The following is a 23,861-nucleotide window of genomic DNA, read 5'->3' on the forward strand; positions in this document are numbered from 1 at the left end:
ATAAAATTAATAAAATTAATAATTCTCGATATAATGTAACGGCACGTTTTTTTTAAATAAAATAACTGCCTTTTATAATTTAATAAATTAATTGCATATATTAAGTTATTATTTTCTCTTGATTCTGCTTGTTATGTATATCTTGTACTTGTTCGATCTTTCCACAGTCAAATTTTTGTTTGCTAGAGATTCGCTCGAGATTCAAATTCCTGTTCGTTGTAGACGTTAACTGTGCAGGAATTTCTCTACTTTGGTCATCCACACATAAATTATACTTCCATATTAGAATTCGTCGATCAATGCCACCAGAAGCAAAAAGTGTACCATCTTTTGAAAATGTTATGGATGTTATGCTAGTACAATGTCCTCTGAGAGTATAAATTGGACGGCCTTCTAGGATATCTAAAATCTAGTCGATGTTTCTTGTTAATAGCAAATAGAATAATAATTTGTTGAAATCGCTAAATGAAACCAAAATTTTAAACTACCTTCATTGTAGAATCTACAGATGCTGTTAATATAAATTTACCATTTGGATGGAATTTAATCATATTCACAGATTCTGTATGAACAGCATAATGCTGACATAAAGAATCTGTTCTTAAATCGTACAATTTGACACATGCATCTGTATTTGCTGATCCAATAGTCGTGCCGCTTGGATGAAACTCCACATATTTAGCAGGAGCTAATAAAGTTTTATTCTAGATTTCTAATATACAAAATTATAATGCAATAACTTTAACTTAACAAACCTTTTATCTCATTAAAAGTTTTGACACATCGTCCGCTGGTAATATCCCAGACTTTTATTGTTTTGTCATCGCTACATGATATCAAAAGTTTACCATCCGGAGAAAATTTAGCACAGCTTACCCAATATGTATGTCCATTAAATGTCTTGAGGAATTTTTTTTGATATGGTATCCACAGCTTTACACTTTTATCATTCGATGCAGTAACTAACTAAAAATTATAATAAACAATTACATAAACTGTGTAGCAAGATCTATAACAAAATAGCTAATAATTATTAGGTATAGGAAAAAGTTCGTGACGTTTTTTTTAATGCCATCTAATGGAAAAAACGCTACGAACTTTTTCCCAAACAGATAATTGAATTTAAGATTACTTTTTCCCCATTTGGACTAAACTGTACTGATCTCACAGCAGAACTATGAGCCTTAAAGTCAAAGGAATGTCCTTTAACTTTAGGAATCCAAATTCTTACAGATCTGTCTTTTGAACCACTGGCCATAACTTCTCCGTTTGATGAATAGCACACATCTAAGACTGCCTCTTTGTGGGCTATAAACTTGTAAGCTGGCTTTAAATGTTTCAATCGCCATAACATTACTGTGTTATCCATACTGCTTGATATGAGTTGATCAGCATTTGGATGAAAGTTTAAAGCAGTAACTGCATTGCTATGACCTATGAAGTATCCTTGATATACAGGCTCGCAATTAGTCTCTTCCATTTTCTTTTCTGTTCTGGTAGCACAATAAAGTAATAGTAGAATAAAAAAATAAATAAAAATACATGAAGCAACATCACATGCAATATTAATATAAAAAAGTTTTTATTTGAAATTGGTATATATTAATTTTTATCATAATTTGAATTATATTACTTAATAATAATTAAATATTAAGATAATTTAATAAACAATAACCTTAAAAATTCATATTACGGTTACAGATAATTTTATTAAAAAATATTAAATAAATATAAAGATATGTCACACATTAGGTAATTATACGTTCATTAATTCTTTATAGCGTTTTAGATGTATTTAGTATTGCGAGAATGTGTAAAAATTAATTATTGTAATGATTATTATATTGAATCGTTTAATATGAAAATGTTATATAATTTATTCAATTTAACTATTCCATTTAATTAATATTTATATACTCACGTCTTTTAATTATGAATCATTCATGCGAGGTATAATATTTTTTACAATTTGAAGACACAGCAGCGTCTCGACACTAAGTAAGCGCAGTGACATATAGCGCAAAACGGCTAATAATTATTTTATTAATGAAACATAATCGTAAAAGTTTACACGATGCAAATGAATATTGTGACTTTGATGGAGTTTTTCTTCAATTTATATGTAAAAACAATATTCGATACTTGACAAGTTCGAGATAGTATTTATTTATTTGAACAGCTGATATGTCAACTGTTAACAACCACATTGATCGATTGAAGTTCTAAAAAACAGAAATTATTTTGAAAATGACCAGAGAATATTTATAATTCTGTATCTCAAAATATTTTAACGTGCGATTATTTAATTCTTTTTTTTTCGATTATTTAGTTTTAATTACAACGAAAAGTAGTAATGCTTGATTTATACTTTTGCTTAACCCTAAGGTTCTGCGCACAATAGAAGGAATTAGAAATAAAGAATAAACGATTTTAACCTATCAGAAATCAAATACATTGGAATACACGATTTCTGATAAGTTGAAATCTTTTATTCTTTAATTTTAATTTCTTATTCTTTCTATTGTGCGCAGGACCGAAAATCCTAAAGCCAATAGGGTTGCCAGTCTTAATCCTAACTGAAATCTGTATTCCATTGGCTGAATTTTAGGATTAAAATCGAAGCAGTGCCAGTATCGCAATCAATACGGTGGCAAGATTCTAATCCAGCTAGCAATCCAGCAGGAATACAAGCATCGTGTGACACAGGTTTAAGTTCGGTTGCCCTTGACTTTAATTTTATAAAAGCTTACTCGAAAAAATTGCCTTTAATTTTGAAAACATCTTCAAAACTATTGGATTGATCTCATCAATTCTTAAGATTAATCTAATTCGATTAAGTGTGCCTTCCAACAAGCGACACAAATGACACGGTGTGACACAATGGATTATTACATCCTTGTTGTTTGCCAATTAAACAAAAATGACATGATCATTGTGTCGCACTGTGTTGCTTGTTGGAAGACACACTAAGTTAATCAGAGTTGGTGAAACCGGCTCTAACCCAAACATAACAAATCACAATAACGTCAAAATGACATTAAAATGAATTGGAAATTGAAAAAATGACTTTTAATGATCATTTTGAAGTCATTTTGACATCATAATGACTTGTTCTTGCTTGGGAATGCCCATTTCCACCAATATAGCTTAACTTTAATCTCGATTCAACTTATTCTTTATCTTTTTCTAGTTCTAAAAATTGGAAAAAGATAAAGAATAAATTGAATCGAGATTAAAGTTAATCTATATTGGTGGAAACAAACATAAGTTAATCGGAGTTGATGAGATCGGCTCTTATGTCCGTGTTTATGCATTGGAGATTGAGGATTGCGAATTACGAATTAGAATTCGACCAAATAAGTTTAAGAGAACCAATTGAAGTTTCATTTTTTCGTGAAATGGAAGGAAAGAAAGAATTTTGATTTGTTCATTTTTTTATACGTTATGCGAGTCATAAATAAGTTCTTGTCCGATTGATTGTTACATTGGAACTGACCAATTGCCTTTACTGTTCAGCAGAATTGACCAATCATTTGATCAATTCTTGACATTTAATCGACTGATTAGGTTAATCGGAATTGGTGAAACCTAATTCCTAAACGCAGCCTAGAAAGCTTAGTTTTACAGTCGAACAGGGGAATACTCGACTAATTGGTTGATTCTTACATTTTGATTTGGTTTAAACCCTCGGTGGAAACTAGGCCTGTGACTGTTCTGGCACTTCTTTATAGTCACATTCGACTATCCTCGGACATCCTCGAGCGTTCTCGGGCCCCGCGAATCTACTGATTGTACGTATGTGTTGCATGTACTTGTTGCGCGCTCGCATGCGCACATTCGCGTCATTCGCTACATTTTTACGGGGACCATCGAAAAAGCCACGAGGTAACTGTTCAATAAAGTTGCTGAGACACGCACGTGGTCAAAACATGGCAAATTATCACAAGCCGGAGTCGAAGACTATTCAGGAGCTGCGGGACATCGCGAACAAGTTGAGAATTCATTCGATTGAGACGACGCAGGCCAGCAAATCCGGGTGAGTCCGTCATCCACTTCCTAATCAGCGATGATAAACGAATACGGTTACTCCGGCAACTATGACCGGTGGACTTGGCTACGAGGAGGTATGTACACATCGCCCGGGACAATGATAAGCGAGAACGCATCTCGTGATTGCGTGATAATGATGTAACCTCGTGTTTGGAAATTCCCGCGTGAATGTTATCGATTTAGGCAACCGTCGAGATTAATTACTTTCATTTGCGTTTTAAAACGACATTTAAAATAGCACAAGTATCCGACGTTTCATGAGAAGGACAGAATAACAGTTTAAAAATTACAGTCGGAGGATATTAAGAAAACACTTGACATTTGATTGATTGCGCACTTGGTTGACGTGTGCGTTGTACAAATATAGCATTACTAATTCATTGTGGAGTATTTATATTGTAGTAAAGAGTATGTATCTATGCATCTTGGCACATGTTTTTATGACCCGATAGATTCGCATAATTTCTGATAAAAATATCGCGCTCAATATAACGCGGCTATTCATAATTAATAGGAAATGCAGATGTTGTTGCAAATGTTACTGTTGTAACGCAAAACGCCGATTCAGCACCTAAAGTTCATGTCACACTATACATTGGAGATTGAAGATTGAAAATTAGAATTCTAGTGCTAGTCAGAACGGAATAGATTAAATTCTGACGGTCGAATTTTAATTTCTAATTAAATTTAAAGCTCGTGTCAAATTCTTCGGTTTTGGTCCAAAGATTTTTGAACAAATTTTTGATTCTCCGACTGACGGAAAACATTTGATGTTTTTTTTTTTTACGTTTTTAAAAAAACGTATTACAATAATTTTGAAAGTAGCAGTAGATTTTTAGTGAAATAAATGGAATCACAGTTTTTAAATCGGAGAAAACTGGCAACCGTAATTATAACACACATTCGAAACTGAGGATTGTAAATTAGGGTTCCATTTTATGCATGATGTGTATGATGTATTATGTAGTTTTTGTTGTCCATCGAATATTAAAAAAGGATAGATGATATGATTAAACGACACTAACAAGATTTTATAGCGTAAAACTTGAGTCTCAAGCCATAAAAAATTGACCAATAATTTATTATTATTAAGCATTAAGATCTACTTTGACCGAAAATAGGATTATTTCTATCAATTGATTAATCCATTTCGTTCTGATTGACTGAATTCTCATCTTCAATTTGCAATTCTCAATCATCGCGTTTAGTGTGATACAGGCTTAACTCGATCGTATGATTTCCGATATCATTAACTTTGAATGCGTTCCATTTTACGCATGATGAGATATCATTATATCCTTGTTGTTCATCAAATATTGAAGAAGAGTAAAATAATACATCATTTTATCCCCGCGCTCTTTATTTAACAATGTATCATCTCTTCGAAAGCATTTCAATCTTCCGACTAAGAGCCATGACACACAAAAAATTTCAGCAGTAAAACGTGAATAGTAAGGAAATCAACGTGTTGAATTTGCTACTGCTTATGTTGTGACCTTACTATCTCTATTGTGATGGTCAATTTGCTTACTGCTTTATACGTTTTATTGCCTGAATTTTTTTGTCATGCAGTGCCATGGCTCTAAAACGAACGAGAGATATTGAACGTATTTTCATGAAGGCTTTTTCATGAACGCATATTCAAATTACTTTTATTATTAATTTTAATTTACTCAGCATGGATTATTCGTACTCTGTAATCAGGCGAAGATGATCTTTCTATTCATTTGTATAATAAACAAGAAAAATGCAGTTATAAGTAAATTATATATTATTTATCTGGAGCATGAATCTAATTGAGTACAGTTTTATCGATTTGCTTGGAAATGAAGAATGGAAAAAGATAAATGTGTTCTTTTAGAATTTATTTATTAACTTACGTTAGTAATTTGCGTGATGTGCTGTTAGATTAAGCTAAATTATAAAATCTATTCACGTTATCGACGATTCTTTTTCATTGCGCCGAGCCGAAATGTCTTATCGGCGATCTAATTTAAGGAATTGCTAGTTCATTAGTTTTTCTTTCAATAAGCGCGTTTTTGATGACTCGCACTTCCAATATTTCCGTAATTTCGCCAAAGTTAGGAAGAAATTAATGAATTATTATTTAATCAATTAAAGTAATACTATTTTATAAAAATTAAAAGGATTTAAGATGGATAGTTTATATATTATCTACATTAGATATATATATATATATAAATAAAATATATATTACATTTCTAGTTTATTATATTTATGATTAATAAACTTTTAATAATAAATTGATTGATTTAAAAATAAATGTCTTTAATAAATGAAAAAAATGTGCCATGTATTTTGCAAAGATATCGAATTGATGAATAATACAATGTCTTTTCGGATTGATTGTCATTTTATATTTCTCACAATTAGTTTATACATGGACAATTGTAAGAACTATATTTAAGAAGTGAAGGAGTCAGGCGTTTGCAGTCGTCGAGGTCACGCAGCGAAGGAAATGTGATAATGGCGGTACATTAGGTTTTCTAATAAATAATTTACCGTATATAATTCGAACGACGACTGTATAATTAATAGAAAAGATTCTCATGAATTTTAGTATAAAGAGTGAGTTTTTCGTTGAGGTATCAATTAAGGAAAATGCGAAAAAAATCTCTGAAATCGAAATTTATTTAGAACAATTTTGCGATTTCTTTTTTTCTTTGGAAAAAAAATAAACAGTAGAAGTGCGCTTATATAAGATACGTGAAAAATCTGAATTGCCGGTATGCAAATCAAATATACACGCTATTATACGTATGTTCTATAGATCACTGTGGTGTAAATGTATTTACATATTTACGTATTTCGTAAAATGACTACTTATTTGCAGTGAAATAAGATGGCAGAAATAAGATAATAAGATTCTGATTTTCTGTGTTTTTAAAGTTTATGGTTGCCATAAATATTTCGCGTCACCAAAATAATTAAAGCAATGATTAGATAGAGAAACGCAAGTGCAAGAAGATTGCATTGTTAAAAACAAAAAAATTTAAGTAAAAATAATCAAAGTGGAAGCATCTATTTGAATCGGAAGACAATGACTTTGAAATATTAAAGAAGAGAAGAACTGCAATTCAATGGTTTTTACGCTGATACATTTATTTCGAGTCACTGTATATATTCTGGATACGCTCTATATATCGTCGTCATCATTGTAATCGTCGTTGTAGGGATGAGTTGGAGAGGTAGGGAGATAATCGCGCGCAGCAGTCGTTTGCCGGCGAAACTCCTTTCACTCGCCAGCAGTCGCGATCGAATGTTCGTTAATAGACGACAGTCTCAAAAGACTTGGGTGTAATTCAATTCACGATGGTACGAGACACGGATGTGGAAAAACTCCAACATATCGCAAATAAACTGCGTATCGAATGCATAAAAGCGACTGAAGCATCAAAGAGCGGGTATGACGAGAAATTGCAAATTATAATTAACATCATAATTAGCTAACATATTTCTTAAACATCGATCTTTTTCATCCAGGTGGAACATTAATCTTTAAATAAGCATTAAATAAGTTATACAAATTGTAAAATCATTATTGTGCAGTGAATTTGAGGTGATTTTTCTTTAATGTAATAAATAGCGACTTAAATAACAAATAGAGACTTAAATTTCATTCGTCTTTATTCTTTAATCATATTTTCGTTACATATAGGGGATAATGATAGATAAAAATGAATTTAATTGTACTTGAATTGAATTATATATAGCAAGATGATAAAAGATAAAATGTTGTGTAACATTTTGTAACAAATATTTGTCATATTTATGAATATTGCTGCCTCTGTGACCTTTCACGGTAAAAGAATTGAAAGAATATACTTGAAGATAGAATAAATCTGATAATATATTGTCAATACCTCTGACCTTGTCACGATAATGAATGACGAAAAACAGATATCGTTCGATTACGTGAACAGAATTATCGCTGATGCGTAAACATTTAGAAAAAAGAACCGTCAATTAAGTATTTTTATCGTTTAGAACTGTCGGATTTAATTTTATATTGATTTATATCTTGTTTTGCTCCAGACATCCGACATCATGTTCATCCATGGCCGAAATTATGTCCGTCCTCTTCTTCCATACAATGCGTTACAAAGTATCAGCCCCACGTGACGCCAACAGTGATAGATTTGTCCTCAGTAAAGGCCATGCAGCCCCAATTCTCTACGCAGGTAAATTTACTGCCAATAAATTACTGCACCTTATTAACGTAATTAATTTGATATAATCAATAAATCAAAATATTTTAATATAATTAATTCAATAACATTTTTATTGTTCATATTTTATTATTCATTATTTTTAAATGTGTAATATTTGTCGATATTTTTTAATAATTATTTTATATACATTACATTTATACATTACATTTATATATGTTACATTTTATTATTATATATGCAATTATATTATTTTACATTTACGTTTTATTATAGCATGGGCAGAAGCAGGCTTGTTCCCGACCAGCGAATTATTGAATTTAAGAAAATTCGATAGCGATCTGGAGGGACATCCTACCCCGAGGCTTAATTTTGTAGATGTAGGAACCGGTTCACTAGGGCAAGGTCTCTCAGTTGCTGCAGGCATGGCTTACGTCGGAAAGAACTACGATAAAGCCAGTTACCGGTATACTATTTAATATTCAATCGTTTATTTAAATTATTGAAATTTGCTTTGATATTTAAATCCATTTTCTCTTTTTTTTTAATACCTCTGATAACAAACATTAATTTATTTTTCAGTGTTTACTGTTTGATTGGTGATGGAGAAGCGGCTGAAGGTTCCATTTGGGAAGCCCTTCATTTTTCATCTTATTACAAATTAGATAATCTTTGTGCCATTTTTGATATAAATCGTCTTGGACAAAGCGAACCGACCTCGCTACAACATAACATGGAAGTTTACCGCAAAAGATTAGAGGCCTTTGGTTTCAATGCCTTAGTTGTAGATGGCCATGACGTGGAAGAATTGGCGAAGGTATGATACCTATATTAAGCAATATGATTGTATAAGTAAATACATGCTAAAGAAATTGTGTTGTTTAGGCATTCCATGAAGCACAAAATACAAAAGAACGTCCCACTGCTATTTTAGCAAAGACTTTTAAGGGTAAAAACTTCCCTCAAATCGAAGATACAGAAAACTGGCACGGCAAGTCTCTGGGTAATAGAGCGGCTGATGTTCTTCAGGTATATTGATATTAATATATACTGATATTGATAATATTATAAATATTAATCTTAATATTTTTTTTAAATTTTTATAATATTTTTTTTATGTATAATTTTATAGCATTTAAATGGACTTCTAAAGAACCCAGGTAATCTTCAATTGCATCCACAAAAGCCACTTATAGATGATGCTCCCGTTGTAGATATCAGCAACATTGCATTGGCTTTTCCTCCAAATTACAAACTAGGCGAACAAGTAGCTACTAGAGTGGCCTATGGCACGGCTCTTGCAAAGGTTTTTGATATTTTTAATGTTTGTGTTTCAAGAAAATACATTTTCACAAATATATCTTTTGTTTTAGGTGGCAAAGAATAATGCTCGTGTCATAGCTTTGGATGGTGATACTAAGAATTCTACTTATGCTGAGAAAATAAAAGTGGTTGATCCAGATAGATTTATCGAAGGATTTATTGCCGAACAGAATGTTGTGGGTGTCGCTATCGGTGCTGCTTGCAGAGACCGTACCGTCCCGTTCGTATCAGCTTTCGCAACATTCTTTACACGTGCCTTCGATCAGGTGAGGCGCAAATCAAATTCGTGAAAATTAACACGCGATAATAATGAAGAAATAGATAAATTATTGACTTCTGTTGCAGATCCGCATGGGTGCGATATCTCAGACAAATGTGAACTTTGTCGGTTCACATTGCGGTGTATCTATCGGCGAAGATGGTCCCTCGCAGATGGGTTTAGAGGACATCGCGATGTTCCGAGCGGTCCCGAATTCTACCATCTTTTACCCAAGCGATGCCGTGTCAACGGAGCGTGCCGTTGAACTGGCGGCTAATACTAAGGGCATTTGTTTCATTCGCACTTCTCGTCCAGCAACGGCTGTTTTATACAAGAACGATGAAACTTTCGCCGTCGGTAAAGCCAAAGTAATCAAATCTTCCGCTAAGGATCAGGTGCTCGTGATTGGCGCCGGTGTAACATTGCACGAGGCAATCAAGGCGGCTGATGAGTTAGCCAAGACTGAAATCAATATTCGTGTGATTGATCCGTTTACGATCAAACCCATCGACGCACAAACTATCATAAAGAATGCCAAAGAGGTCGGCGGTAGGATTGTCACCGTTGAGGACCATTATTCGGAAGGAGGGCTAGGAGAAACGGTCCAATCTGCAGTCGCTTTGGAAAGAAATGTAATTGTCAAGAAGTTGGCGGTGCCAGAGGTACCGCGTTCTGGTCCACCAACAGTGTTGCTTGAAAATTACGGTATCAGTGCCCGTAACATTGTCGCAGCGGTGCAGGAAATTGTAAAATATTAGTCTCGCAACTGCGAATGATCATTGGTTACATCAATCGAAAAAGCTGTTTATGTACAAACAATATCTTATTATTTTTTCAAAACATAGTGATGGAATACATATAATGAAACATTCCATTTTCTTTAAGATGTTTATACAACAAAGGATAATGATTGAACCTGATATAATTTTGATAGAGTTAAATTTTTGATGCTGCAGATACGCGAGAGTAATTCGTAGCATTGAAAATTCAAGCTCTGAAATGCCTAATGTACATAAAAAAATTGAGTATATGTACTATCAGCAAAGGCATTTATTTCTAAGCAATCGAATATCAATAGCAATCAAAAGTCTGTTAATAAAAAAAATTCTTTATACGTAATTATAAAGATTTATACATATAACAGATCAAGTTTATAAAAACATGTTTGTACAATATTTTTTTAATACAAGGAAAAGTTTATTCTTTAAATAAATTTAATACTTGACATTTAAACACGAGTGAAATATTAAAATATTTTTTTGGGAATTGCCTTTATAGAATATCAAATATAAATTATTTTTTAAAAGAACCGATTTTATTTTCCTATTTTAGTTTCCGCTTTGCGCTCCGTTTTTTCAAAGAAGATACTTAAGTTATGTTTTTTATTAAAGAATTTAAAAATATATTATCATGTATACTAATCTAAACGTAATTACATAATAGTTACAATTGTCAAATAATTTATTCACAAAAGACAAAAATTTTGATTCTACTCATAAAAATAATAATACTTGAGAAATTTGGAACATATTTAAAATAAAAAAAATTAATATTATGAAATTTGAAATATTTGAAATTTAGAAAATCATCATCGTGAAATTTGGAATATATTTGAAATTCAAAAATCAATATATTTAGGATATGATCAACGTGATGCTGCAAACGCTTTAAAGCGTTTTTTTAACTGGTCAGTTTGTAAAATTCTTTCTTCTAATTGTTCCATCAAATGCTTCAAAGCATTTGTAGCGAGACTGACTATAGCCTTAATAGAACAAATAAACAAGCTAATTTATACATTTATAATTTTCTAATTAAAATGTAAATCTCAAGGAGCAAATATCTTTTAATATTAAAAAAATTCGGTATTTAGGTATAACAATTTCTTTGCAAATTAATGAGAAAATGTTTTTACATTTCGATATGAAAAATTGATCAATTTGGTAGAATTTTACGTTTGATTATCATTCATGTCTGCCAACCGCTGATAACACAAATGGAGATTTCATTAGTTTTAATAGCCTTATATACTTATCGAATCATATTTATCTTGTAAGAATTTATATTCCTCAAAAATATGATATTATACTCGCATTTTTACGTTATTTTTACATAATACATAGAATATTTTTTACGAAACAATAAATGAATCTGTTAAATAATAAAATTTCAAGAAAAGTAATTGCGAAGCGTAAAATTTTTACATTAATAATATATAGATAATAGCTAATATATAGATAATAGCTTTTTAGTTAGTTCATTTATATTCAGCTTATTTATATTTTTAATTTCTAATTTTCTTAATTCAATTAAACGCGTTTGCGTAACTTGTGTTTGCATACGTTGGCAAGTTTTCAGCTGTGTAAATCGCGATTATCGGCGATATTACTGGTTTTTCGAGACGGTCGAACGTGGCGCCACGAATCATTTCTGCTGAACGCGTGAAACACGACGGTCGGTCAATCTGTTCCATATTGGCTGCGTTCAGCGGATTAAACAGTTGAATGAGCGTTTACTACTATTGATGTATTCTTTCAGATCTAAAATGCTGATTGGATGATTTAAAAGAATACACCAATAACAGTGAGCATTCACTCAACTGTTGAGTCGACTGAACGCAGCCATTCCTTCAAGTCATCCGCTCAATCAACGCAGGCCGTCATGGCTGCCAAGCATGTACTGTTTATGCGCGCAATTTTATCTCTTTCCACGAAGGTCAGCCGGTATCGTGTGCTCTCACTCAATGGCCATGTACATTGACACGTTTATACACCTCATGTGCTTATTACCACTCAGGAACGCGAACAGAACAATAATTCTCTCGATAATATGCTTCTGCGCAATCTTGATTCATTATAAATTTGAAATCATTAGGTCTGTTCGCTTGCATTCTTTGCACTGCAACATCTTCGCTCTTCTTTTTTTTTAACGCCTGAATATATTTATCTCGGTTTAAGTAAAAGTTTTTGGGGATTTTAAATTTTAAGCAAAACGCAAATAATTTAGAAAAGTTAAAGCATATAAATATTTTTCATTTCCATTTTTATTTTCATATCCATAGCTATCCATATCCATATCCATATCCATATCCATTTCCATATCCATTCCATTTTCATTTCCGTATCCATATCCATTTTCATTTCCATTTCCATATCCATTTTCATATCCATTTTCATTTTTATTTCCATATCTATTTCCATATCTATTTCTATAACCATGTTCATAATATACACACACCATATATTTATTTACATTCGGGAGCTTTTCAGCAGAGGCACAAATCAACACAAGTTATTCTGTCTTTGTTTCTGCCCAGACAACACATTGAGATAAGATGTCTTTTAGATGCCAAAGACTCTTCTCTCTTTTGAATACTTTATATTGTCTGGGTGTTTATCGAACAAGGACAGGATGACTCTTGTGTCAATTTGTGTCTCTTGCTCCCATAATACACTGAGAAAAAATATAGTCAAAATTATTCAGTATAATAGTTTAAAAACTATTCAATTGAATATGGATATGGTCAATGTGACCATATCCATATTCAATTGAATCCATATTCAATTGTTGCAAACGCTTTGAAGCATTTTTTATCAGTTTGTAAAATTCTTTCTTTTAATTGGTCCATCAAATTCTTCATTTGTAGTGAGACTTTGACCATAGCCTATATACTACCAAGTATTTATTAAATATAGAGATATATTTCATACAAAAAATATTAATTTAACTCAATCATTCTTTTTACTGAATAATTATTTACTAAAAATGATTTACTATAAATAAATGTTTAGTTGACAGTATTAAATTAAATATTTATTAAAATTGATTGAATGAATTGAAATTCTATTTAAAAAGCTTTAAATATATTTTAATTGAAATTAAGTTTTATTATTCCCACTTTCTTCGCATATTTTGTGGAAAATATAAGGAAAATGCGCAAAAACAATAATATCCATTTCATTGAATTTTAAATAAAAACTTCGTTTTTTATAGAAACAACTTGCAAGAGTTATAAGTAATATAAATTTATTAGCGGTATATTTGTTAAATGTTGAGAACAAGATTTGTTGAGGACAATATTTGTGCTATTTATTGCTGGAAATATAGGATTTGCTTTATGCTGCACTGGACTGCATTAGAACTTCTCGTTTTTGCTAAAACAAAAAAGTGCCAAAACAAAACTAATTAATTAATAAAAAACAGACATACTGATACATATTAGATACGCGTCAAAGCCGGCTAAGCAGAATTAATTTATATGCGTCTATTGTTTTTTATAACACAAATTATAGGAATTCAAAGCCTTAAATGGTTTAGCTGGATCTTAAATGCTTGTATGATCCTTGTGTGGTTTTATATACTACATGTGTAATCCTTAGAAACGTGCGCCGAAATGATTTTTCGATCTTGAAACGCTAACTCTATTAAACTACCGCAATAATATCATGAATTAAATTGACTAGCAATTTTTTGACTAACAAATTTTTGATGCTTATTTGCATCTTCGAAACGATCTTAATAATGTTGAATGACAAATTAAAATCTGTAAATGATTAATTCTTATTACGAAAAATATTACTCGATCGGAAGGAATTTAGTTGCAATACGAACAGTTGGGGTCAATTGTATTTTGAAACGAGGTGAAAATTACAAAAAAATCAGCAAATTCATAGACCAATGAAATTATAAATATTTTCATAAATTCGTTCACCTTTTAAAAAATAATTTTCATCATATTTGAAGATTGATTGATATTTGAAGATTGACAATCGACACTTCCCGACAAAAAATACCCGGTTCTCACATTTAGCACATCTCTGCGTGCCGCTCTCGCACGGAATACGTAACACACAAGACACGCACACAACCGGAACGAAAAACATGTCGCGATGGCGGCGCGGGGTGGCGCCAGTTCCGCTCGCACGCGCGCAGCGCCCTCGCGCACTTACACCCATGTACGCGCGTGCGTTTCACGTTCCGCGATTCGCGTATCGCCACTGTATCCCCGAAAAAGATGGCCGCCACGAAAGCGTACGGTGGTGATGTTGACGTTGTCGTTCGCACCGAGGTCGCGTCACGTCCTCGCGTAGCGTGAAAATAGCCGTGCGTGCGTGCGTACGTCCGCGTACGCCGTCTGGATCGTGCCGTTGTGCATCAAGCATCGTCGCGGGCGACGAACGGACGTGTGAGAGAGCGAGAACGAGACAGCGAAGGTGGTGGCCCGTTGATCCCGTCAAGTGCCGTAAGATTTCTCATCAACGCAACTGCACACAGTGTGTGTGTGTGTCTCTCTCTCTCTCCCTCTCGGTGTTTCCCGACGACGGTCAACTACGGAACGTCCAGGGAAAACGAGTGAGCGAGTGAGACAGAGATAGAGAGAGTGTAAAAGGACGAAGGAAGGAGAAACGGACAGCTTGATAAAAGGAGAAAGAAAGAAAGAGAGAGAGATAACGAGTGTTCCAAAACTCGTATATGTGCCCGTCGCGAGTGAAAACGTAGCCCGGAAGCAATCGCACTTTTATGTGAAAAGAGAAACGAGGAAAGAGAGAGAGAGAGAGATAGATAGAGATAGATAGATAGATAGAGAGAGAGAGAAAGGAATAGCAAGATCGTGTGATTGAAGCTGCTCTAAGAAACAAAATCAAGACAAGAACGAGCGAGTAAAGAAAGAAGAGAGTAATCAGCAGGGAATCGTAATCGCCGGGTCGCGTGGAAAGAATCCGACGAAGGAAAACGGAGAGCGACAGCGTGTGAGGGAGAGAAAAGGACGGAGAGAAAGAGAGAGAGAGATACGCGTACGTCGAGTGTGTTTTAACGTCGCGCTTTAAAGCTCCGGCCAAGTCATCGTGCTCGTGGGTGGTGCGTGATTTCCCCGCGAGTGAAACAAATGCGTGCGCGTTTTATGCGAGCTATAAGGAGGCCGTCAACGAAGTGCGTCGCTGCCGCTGTCGACGTCGTCGCCGTCATTGTCGCATCGCCGTGCCATCTCGTCGTTGTGCCAGCAGCACCGAGCAGCCGTTGCCGCTACCGCCAGCGTTGCAACCGCTCGCTTTTACGCGCGATCGGAGTCTTCTTGTCAACCGAGGGACGGCCATATTAATCCGCCGCCACCACCACCACCACCACCGTCGCCGCCGCCGCCGCCGTCGCCGTCGTCACCGGAATACTACGCTTCCTAGTGCGCCTCTCGGTGCCTCGTGACGAGTCATCCGGAGAGTGTTTCTCTCCTGGCTTCCTTCCCCCTTTGCCTCCCCTCCTCCCCTTTCTCTTCGCCGCCGTTCGGGTGCCGTGCGTGCGTGCGTGCGTGCGTGCGTGCGTGCGTGCGTGTGTGTGTGTGGGTTGTGTGTGTGTGTGTGTGTGTGTGTGTGTGTGGTGTGTCGACGAGATCGCGAGGTACCCGGGTTCTCCCTCGAAACCTTCTCGGTTTTCTCGGGGTTTTTTTTCCCTCCACCCCCTCTGCCACAACCACGCCGGATGACGGCGCGTGTACGTGGTGCGTGCGGCACGGTACCTGTGTGTACGACGAGCGGCATAGTTGACGAGGTGCGTTCCGTGCCGCCTCATGTCTACGAATCGTCTTCGTCGCACGGAGACACCACAGCGGCTCGCCACCCCCGTGTCTACCCCTACCTCCGGCAGCAATATCACCCTTCCTAGGCCCTATGGTAGCCACACGGTGAGTATTCCTTGCACACGTTTTCCAACGTTCACGCTGCGCGCCACCGCTGCTGCCGCCACTGTCGTCATCGTCGTCGTCGGATGATGATGATGGTGGTGATCCTTTACGACCTGGACAGCGCGAGCGTTTCGATGTAACTTCCTTTTCCCTCATGCTCGAGTGTATCGCGAGTATATGTACATACATACGCAGTACCATTGATACCGACTACGTGCGTCGAGATGATGCGCGACGTAACGCGTCATAACGCGACGTCTTCGCGTATTTATGGATGCACGAAGCAGGGCTTCGTTGATTAACTTGTCTGTAGAGTTTCAGGCCGTTTCATATGCGACCGCTTTCCGTATATGTCTAGGATGGCGTTTTTATTAGGACAGACAATGATGAAGCTCTATATACGCCGTGCGACCTCTTTCCTTATATGTCTATGACAGATAGTGTAGAGCGACGTTGCTGCCTGCTGATGTTGATACGCGTGATATTCATACACGTGATACGATCTTCCCTTTTCTTTGGCTGCGTTCAGCAGAGAAAGCTTTGCAACTGTTGTAAAATTTTTTTATATCATCTTGGTTTCTCTTCTTCTTCTTCTTCTTGATTTCTCACTTGAATCTAAAATGTATAAATCATAATAATGTATAATCATATTACAAAAAATTTACAACAGTTGCAAAGCTGCTTTCTCTGTTGAGTGTAGTCAATAACCGTCCAGAATGTTTATTTGGAAATTTTTTAATTCACTGATTGGATTATATTTTTAAATGTAATATCCGTTTTTACCAATATATAGATTTACTTTAATTTCAATTTAACTTACTCTTTATCTTTTTCTAATTCTTAGAACTAAAAAAATGGAGAATTAATTGAACTGAGATTAAAGTTAAACTAAATTAGTAGAAACGGACAGAAAGAAATAGTCTTATTTCAGTGAAGAAGAAAACTTCCAACAGTTACAAAATAAACATTCTGCAGAATCATTGACGCACGGCGTTTACATGTGTTGTTGTAATAAAATAATTTAAGGATATTTTATTTATCATACGAGAAATCTTTTCAAGCTCATTCATTAGCTACAGAATGGAATTCCCGAGTCTCCAGAAATAATCAATCTACAGGATCTTTTTAGCAAGAGATATAGCATGCTTTCCATTTATGACCAATTACTTTATCTCTAGATAATTTTGAGAGATATCTCGTGGATAAATGAGATATTTGGAAAATATCTAGAAGATATCTCATGGACAAAGTTATCTTGAGATTAAGAAATTGGCCACTAATAACACAAGTCAATACAAACATCGTTATCTTAGCAGTGATAGAACGATACTTATGTTGACTGGAAAGTATCCATTGATTGACAGTGGCTATGCTCAGTTTAGGCACTCAAGCGCTGAAAGCTTCATTTTATTTTTATCATTCATTAATCATTGCATGCGGAAGGAAAATGAAGCTTACAGCGCGTGAGCGGTCAAGCCGAATGCAGCTAGTGTAATACGATGAATCATTACATCCTTGTTTACCAATATTAAAGATGAAATGATTCATGGCGAAGGCCGTGACACAAAAAAGGCAGCAAGCAAATAGAGCGATCACAATAAGAGATAAAGAAATAAACGTAAGTAGTAGAAAATTCAAAATACTTCTTAGTCTTTTTTTTTTACTTCATAGTCTTACATTTTTAAGTTTTTTTTATGCCACTGACATTTTGTGCAACTGGTTTATCTCGATTTTTATATTTAAGACTGACTTACAAGATGTACAAGATGTTATATACGAGGGTCAATAACTCTCAAACAATAACTGAGTATCCAAAATGGCTACAATTTTCACAAGTATCTTGCAAAATATGTATACGATTGTAATATCAGAATAGTTTTGACGATTTAATGCCATTTTCATATTGAGGCTTAAAACTTTTCAAACGACCCTCGTAAATCAATCATACAGTGTAAATTCTTAATGTCAAATTATATCCAATTTGACTTATTTCTAATCATTTCTATAGGTTATCATTGTTTCTACTTGATGTCATTTTAACTAAATTAAATTTGATTTAACTAAAACAATAAAGTTAAATATTTTAACTTAAGAAAGTGTATTAAATTTGAATAAAAAATTCGATTTATTGGTTACTAAGCATTGTATTAATGTAGGCGTTATTTTACATTGAAATTAACCACAGAAATGGATTAACTTACATTTTGAGACACATGGAAGTTAAAAATAACAAAATGTTACTTAAGGGATATAATGTTACTTGAAAAGATTGGGTTACCATTACTCCTTTGATATTTAATGCGTATTTGTATCTTAAGGCTTTACTTAAGAAATAAGAAACCGACTAAGAATACCGGTCATAGTTTTCATATTGTGTCATCTTGCTAGAAAGCATCCATTGTTGAACGACAAATGAAATATCAGCGTAAGATCTCGGAGGTATACGGAGTAATGTTAATGCTGTTGTCTAAATGATGTTGATTAGACGTATTGAGATTTCGGTCAACATGAGCTGCTCTTTATGCATCCGTAAGATAGACAGAGCGACATCCTGGCTTGTTCCTGTTGATTATGCATATTGAGATGTCTCGCGATGTAATCTCTTCCTTCTCTGCGCGATCATGTGCGCGTCCACATGAAATCAACCTTTACGTTTGTCAGTGTTGATTAGACGTATTGAGGTGTCACGCTGAAAGGTGTAACCTTCATGTGTGCCGATATATTCATGCAAAATAAGACTCGCGTTAGAACAATATTGATTGGATATATTGAGACTTCGAGCGGCTCAACTTCTTGTGCATCCATAAATACACGGAATAGCATTCGTACTTTTGTCAATGCTAATGCTTACGTACATTAAACATTCAGTCGTCTGTAACCTTTCAAATTCGAATTATGCTTTGCTTTAGACTTCACATTAATTGACCCAAAAGCATGAAGGAGGAAAATGTTAACATCCTTTTTACATTTTTTTTTCTTATTCATGTCTTTTTTCATATTTTGATGTAAACATTTTGGTGTATTAGTAATTAAATACATAACAGATAGGCCTGATTTTTCATTTTATGATTAACTTATGATTAGATTTAATCTGATGATGATAATGTAAAAATTATATTTTTCGATCTATGATTAATTACTCAATTGATGATTTTGTAGTGAGTAACTTTTAAAATTATCAGTTTAATAATTAATCACAGCTAGAAACAATTTTTACATTATCATCAGATTCAATAAGGTTAAATTTAAATCTTAAGACACAATTGAAAAGTATAAGCAATAGGGATAAGAGATAAGATATTTAAACCTATCACTCTCAGAAACTTTCATATTGCATCGATTTCTGATAGATTGAAATTTATTATTCCCTGTTCCTATTGTCTGTGTTTTTCAATTATGTCTTAGGTTTTTTTGTTACGAGTTAATCAGAAAATTAAAAACCGGGCCATAGGAATATCCTTCCATTACATTGTTTTTAGATTTGATTTTTTTATTGTGAATATTATAAAACAGAATTATGCAAATGCAATATTTTGCTATTATTTTATTTATAATGAAAGTGCAATGTTTTATGGTAAAAACTTCATAGATTTTTTTTGGTTATTTATTTATTTTGTTAAAATGATCTTATGAATTTTTTTATTTTAAGATAATTTTTAAAGATATAGATATAGCTTGCACAATGGAGCTTCACTCGAATAGCAAGTGAATATATCATTAAACTCGAAAAATATTTAATATAGTAATATATAAAATTGTTCTTTATTCAAAAAGTGGACGTGTGATCTTACGTATCAAAGGAATATTAGATCATTGATACATCTCGAGTCCACTCTTTTCTATACGAGATATCTTAGAGAAGATTCTGCATACTATTGCAAAAATATATTCTCAAAGGAATTGATCTTTTTCCACCAATCTTTATACCTGATGCTTGCAAATTTTTAAATCTCCATTTAAATTATTTAAAATATAATCTCTGGAAATAAAACTCAGAGAAATCTCTAGCTCTTAGAATCTTCGAGAATCTATAAATCTATAAATCAAATTTCAAGGATATTTTCAGCCTTAGATTTAATTTAGTACGGCTATTTTGACACTTTTATAATTTTTTTTAATACAAACTCCGTCATTGTAAATGAATAATAGAACATTTTACTTTAATGTTTAAAACGGATTTTTACTTTTAAATACAAATTATTATATTTTTAAAAATAGAGATTATCTCTCTAAGACACTAAATATTGTTTTTCATCGGATATCTCATATTGTAAACATGTCGTATTATTGATATCATCGATTGTTTTTGTGTTCATTCACGCATGTCTTCCTTTTTCTGATTCTTTTTTTTACGAACGCATAAGAGAGATTGCTCGACGATTAATCATTCTCCTTCCGACACCCTGGCCTCTTTAATATCGTGTACGTCCCATTGCACCATTTGCCCTTTTACTTTAATTCACGATGACGAAGGTACGCTCCCTCTTAGCATCATTGTTTTTGACTTTGTATAATATATTTCTCATACCAGCGTAAACTTTATAATTAAATGTATAATTATCAAGAAATAATACACGTGTAAGCACAATGCACATATCGATATAAATATCAAAACTTGCGCTCCTTGACTAAAAAATAATTAAACATAAATGGAAAACGCTATATTCGATCAAGATATATATTTTTATAACTTTCTTTAAGTAATATTAAGTGGAAATCGAATATGGGGCGTTTTCCATTTATTTGTGTTTAATTTCATCGCTCGATTTTCACTTAATATTGTTTATTTATGTCACCTGAAAGACATTCTTCCTATTTATACTAATCATTGTGATTAATATTATCATACGGTAGTCGAATTGGAAGGACATCCGAAATTTGGGAGATTCGGATTCGAATCCCGGCTGAGGTAATATTTTTTGCAATAAATTATTTATAAGATTTTAAAAGATACTTAAGTAGCATCTCTTTAGCATCAATAATAATAAATTGCTTGTCAATTTAATAATAATGTTGATACTAGAAACATTTGATATTAAAATACTTTATTACACTTCAGTATATTTATATGCTGTCAAAAAGGGGACTTGATTTATATAAATTCTTAACTCATTCATACATCCATCTCGTCCGCAAGCTATCGCACATATATTATTATAAATTTTTTATGCTTATCCCTTTACTTTCTTATTTTTCTGGTTAAACCTTTTGACTTCGCTCCTTTACCTACTTTATTTCATTTTATTTCTTTTCGCTTTATCCACTTTTCTCTCTTATATTTACTTCTAATGTTATATACTCTCGTTCATTACATACATTATCTCTATATCACAATCTTATCATCGCCTAATAATATTGATATATATAGTAAGCATCTTTTAATATTAATGATGTATTATTAAATTATGATGTAGTAAATTAGTACTTCAGAGCTTTAATCTAAGACCGTATTTCAAGATTGACAAATAATCGGCGCACAGTTGCTTGAACTGGAAATTTATAATTACAACAAATATTATAAGCACAAAGATCTTCCTTGATTGAATATGGAATATTTTCCATTTATTTATCTTTAATTTTATCGATCGATTTTTACTCAATATTGTTTAAAAAAAATTGTTAAAACGTGTACTCTCTTTAAATTCTCCCACAAGTCTTTTCTTCATTAAATTCTGTTTTTCTTTGCTAAATACAATTTTATCGAGGAGAGTATACTTTTTTAATGCCATGAATTATTCTATCAAGAAAAAAAAATAGAAAAGGCGATATATATGTGTATAAGAGAAGGAGATTTTTATTTTCGCGAGTGTGGCATTAACTATTTCCACCACGTACCGTGCATTTTAATCCCAGGCTGTGCCGCTCTGGCAATTAGAAAGAATTACTCGGGATCTGGCGTTCTCCGTTGTAAATATCAACAACATCGCGTTGTTTTAATACAGCAGCGCGGCGAGAGAAACGTCCGGCGGGGAGTGACGGAAATAAAACACGTGGTATTAATTTATCGATATGTGATGTGCTATTGATTCCATTATTGTCGTCAGTTTGCGTGCGATGCACGATTGTTCCGGATAGATAAACGCGCGAGGCGATTATGTTTTTAGAGAGAGAAAAACATAAGCGAAATGAATGTCGCGTTTCACGCGTTTTTTCAAATTCCTCGTCGCACGTTCGTTGGGCAAGCACGGTAAAAATACGAGAGTGATTTTGAATCACTGATAAAAAGGAAGGATTTTCTCTCTCTCTCTCTCTCTCTCTCTCTCTTTCTTTTCTTGTCTTCCGCCTAAGTGGATTAATTAATACAGCATAAACAGTATAAAATAAGATATAAATACGAGTATAATGTAATATACGAAACAGCAAAGGTATGTATGCTTGTGTCTGAAGAACAAAGCAAAGATGATTTCTTTAATTCTCAGAGAATTCTAGTTAGGTGGTTAACTGGCTTTCTTCTTGAAATCAGCAATTCAATTAAGCACTATCGAAATTTAAAAGATTCGTAATCGCGAGGGATTACATTATTACGTTATCATTGAAATGAACTGATAAATTAATCATACGACGACAGTCCTATTTATGACTAAAACATGAGGATATATTAAAACGAAACTGCGCGGCCCATTGAATTCATGTCGGGACGAATAGCGACGCTTCAAGGCAATATAATATTCGGTCTGAGAGTAATTATTGGCATCGGAGATTAAGCGACATCAATAGAACGGCGGCTCGGCAAAGCCGAGCATTGTTTCTGTATCCCTAATTACGTCATACGACCTGTATCGAGGTCATGTACCGCAGTCGAGACGCTTTCCGGAATACAGGAATGCCGATTCTCCTCGATGTTCTACACCAGGAACGCGACCGTACAATGCGAGAATCGCTATGTTACATGTTTCGTTACTTTCTGCATATTACTCCTTTCGCCTTTCTCTATCCGACCTTTTTCGAAAATATATCTTGGTTCAAATACGAGGAATACGGTAATAAAATGTAACTATATTGTTAAAAATAAAATATTAATTTTAACATTTAACGTATGTTTCAGAAAATCCAATATCACGTTTTTAGATTAAAATTAACATTTTATTTTTAATACTTTTATATAGAAAAAACAAACGCCCAATTTCTCAAATTTCGTGAAAAGAGAAAGCCGTAAAAACAAAAAGCCTTGTAGATAAAAAAAGAAGCCTCATGAAAAGTAGATTCTATAGCAATATGCTATTAATAAAAAATGAACACAGCCTTTAATTGTGAAACTTGAAGTAAAAAAAATAATTTATAAAGGTCTCTAAAGATAACCAAATAAGAAGAACAGAAATAATTCAATTCACGATTTAGTTCTGCGTTCTGTGTCGCATTTGTATAC

General features: G+C 33.6%; 3 protein-coding genes across 4 annotated transcripts in view; 2 read left to right on the plus strand and 1 right to left on the minus strand.

Moving 5' to 3' along the window:
- Positions 1-100: 100 nt before the first annotated feature.
- On the minus strand, positions 101-3,698 carry LOC108686863 (POC1 centriolar protein homolog A). Its single transcript, XM_018192357.1, has 5 exons — positions 3,667-3,698; positions 1,133-1,493; positions 756-966; positions 489-688; positions 101-409 (listed from the first exon to the last, which is right to left on the minus strand). Exons 2-5 carry the CDS (start codon positions 1,478-1,480, stop codon positions 101-103), a joined length of 1,068 nt encoding a protein of 355 aa, XP_018047846.1. The 5' UTR covers positions 1,481-1,493; positions 3,667-3,698.
- LOC108687016 (transketolase) lies at positions 3,668-11,055 on the plus strand. Of its 2 annotated transcripts, none has more exons than XM_018192590.1 (8): positions 3,668-4,036; positions 8,107-8,252; positions 8,517-8,706; positions 8,823-9,057; positions 9,126-9,269; positions 9,373-9,546; positions 9,614-9,829; positions 9,909-11,055. In XM_018192590.1, exons 1-8 carry the CDS (start codon positions 3,798-3,800, stop codon positions 10,578-10,580), a joined length of 2,016 nt encoding a protein of 671 aa, XP_018048079.1. In that variant the 5' UTR covers positions 3,668-3,797; the 3' UTR covers positions 10,581-11,055. The 2 variants fall into 2 exon arrangements, with proteins under 2 accessions (XP_018048079.1, XP_018048081.1); XM_018192592.1 differs by lacking the exon at positions 3,668-4,036 and adding an exon at positions 7,297-7,475.
- Positions 11,056-14,702: 3,647 nt separating this feature from the next.
- The window catches only part of LOC108686994, a 72,637-nt gene continuing 63,478 nt past the window's right edge, over positions 14,703-23,861 (plus strand). Inside the window, exon 1 of the mRNA XM_018192542.1 lies at positions 14,703-16,495. Within this exon, the coding sequence (XP_018048031.1) occupies positions 16,382-16,495 (114 nt within the window). The 5' untranslated portion in view covers positions 14,703-16,381. The remainder of the gene's footprint in view (positions 16,496-23,861) is intronic.

This window comes from Atta colombica, unplaced genomic scaffold (assembly GCF_001594045.1).
Source record: "Atta colombica isolate Treedump-2 unplaced genomic scaffold, Acol1.0 scaffold198, whole genome shotgun sequence".
NCBI classification, from domain to species: domain Eukaryota; kingdom Metazoa; phylum Arthropoda; class Insecta; order Hymenoptera; family Formicidae; genus Atta; species Atta colombica.

Coding starts and splice junctions, on each gene's coding strand:
- LOC108686863 (XM_018192357.1), bottom strand. CDS start 1,480: ATGGAAGAGACTAATTGCGAGCCTGTATATCAAGGATACTTCATAGGT. Junction 967..1,132: donor TTAGTCCAAATGGGGAAAAA/GTAATCTTAAAT, acceptor TATAATTTTTAG/TTAGTTACTGCATCGAATGA. Junction 410..488: donor CTGTAGATTCTACAATGAAG/GTAGTTTAAAAT, acceptor AACATCGACTAG/ATTTTAGATATCCTAGAAGG.
- LOC108687016 (XM_018192590.1), top strand. CDS start 3,798: ATGTGTTGCATGTACTTGTTGCGCGCTCGCATGCGCACATTCGCGTCA. Junction 8,707..8,822: donor TACGATAAAGCCAGTTACCG/GTATACTATTTA, acceptor TTTATTTTTCAG/TGTTTACTGTTTGATTGGTG. Junction 9,547..9,613: donor ATGGCACGGCTCTTGCAAAG/GTTTTTGATATT, acceptor CTTTTGTTTTAG/GTGGCAAAGAATAATGCTCG.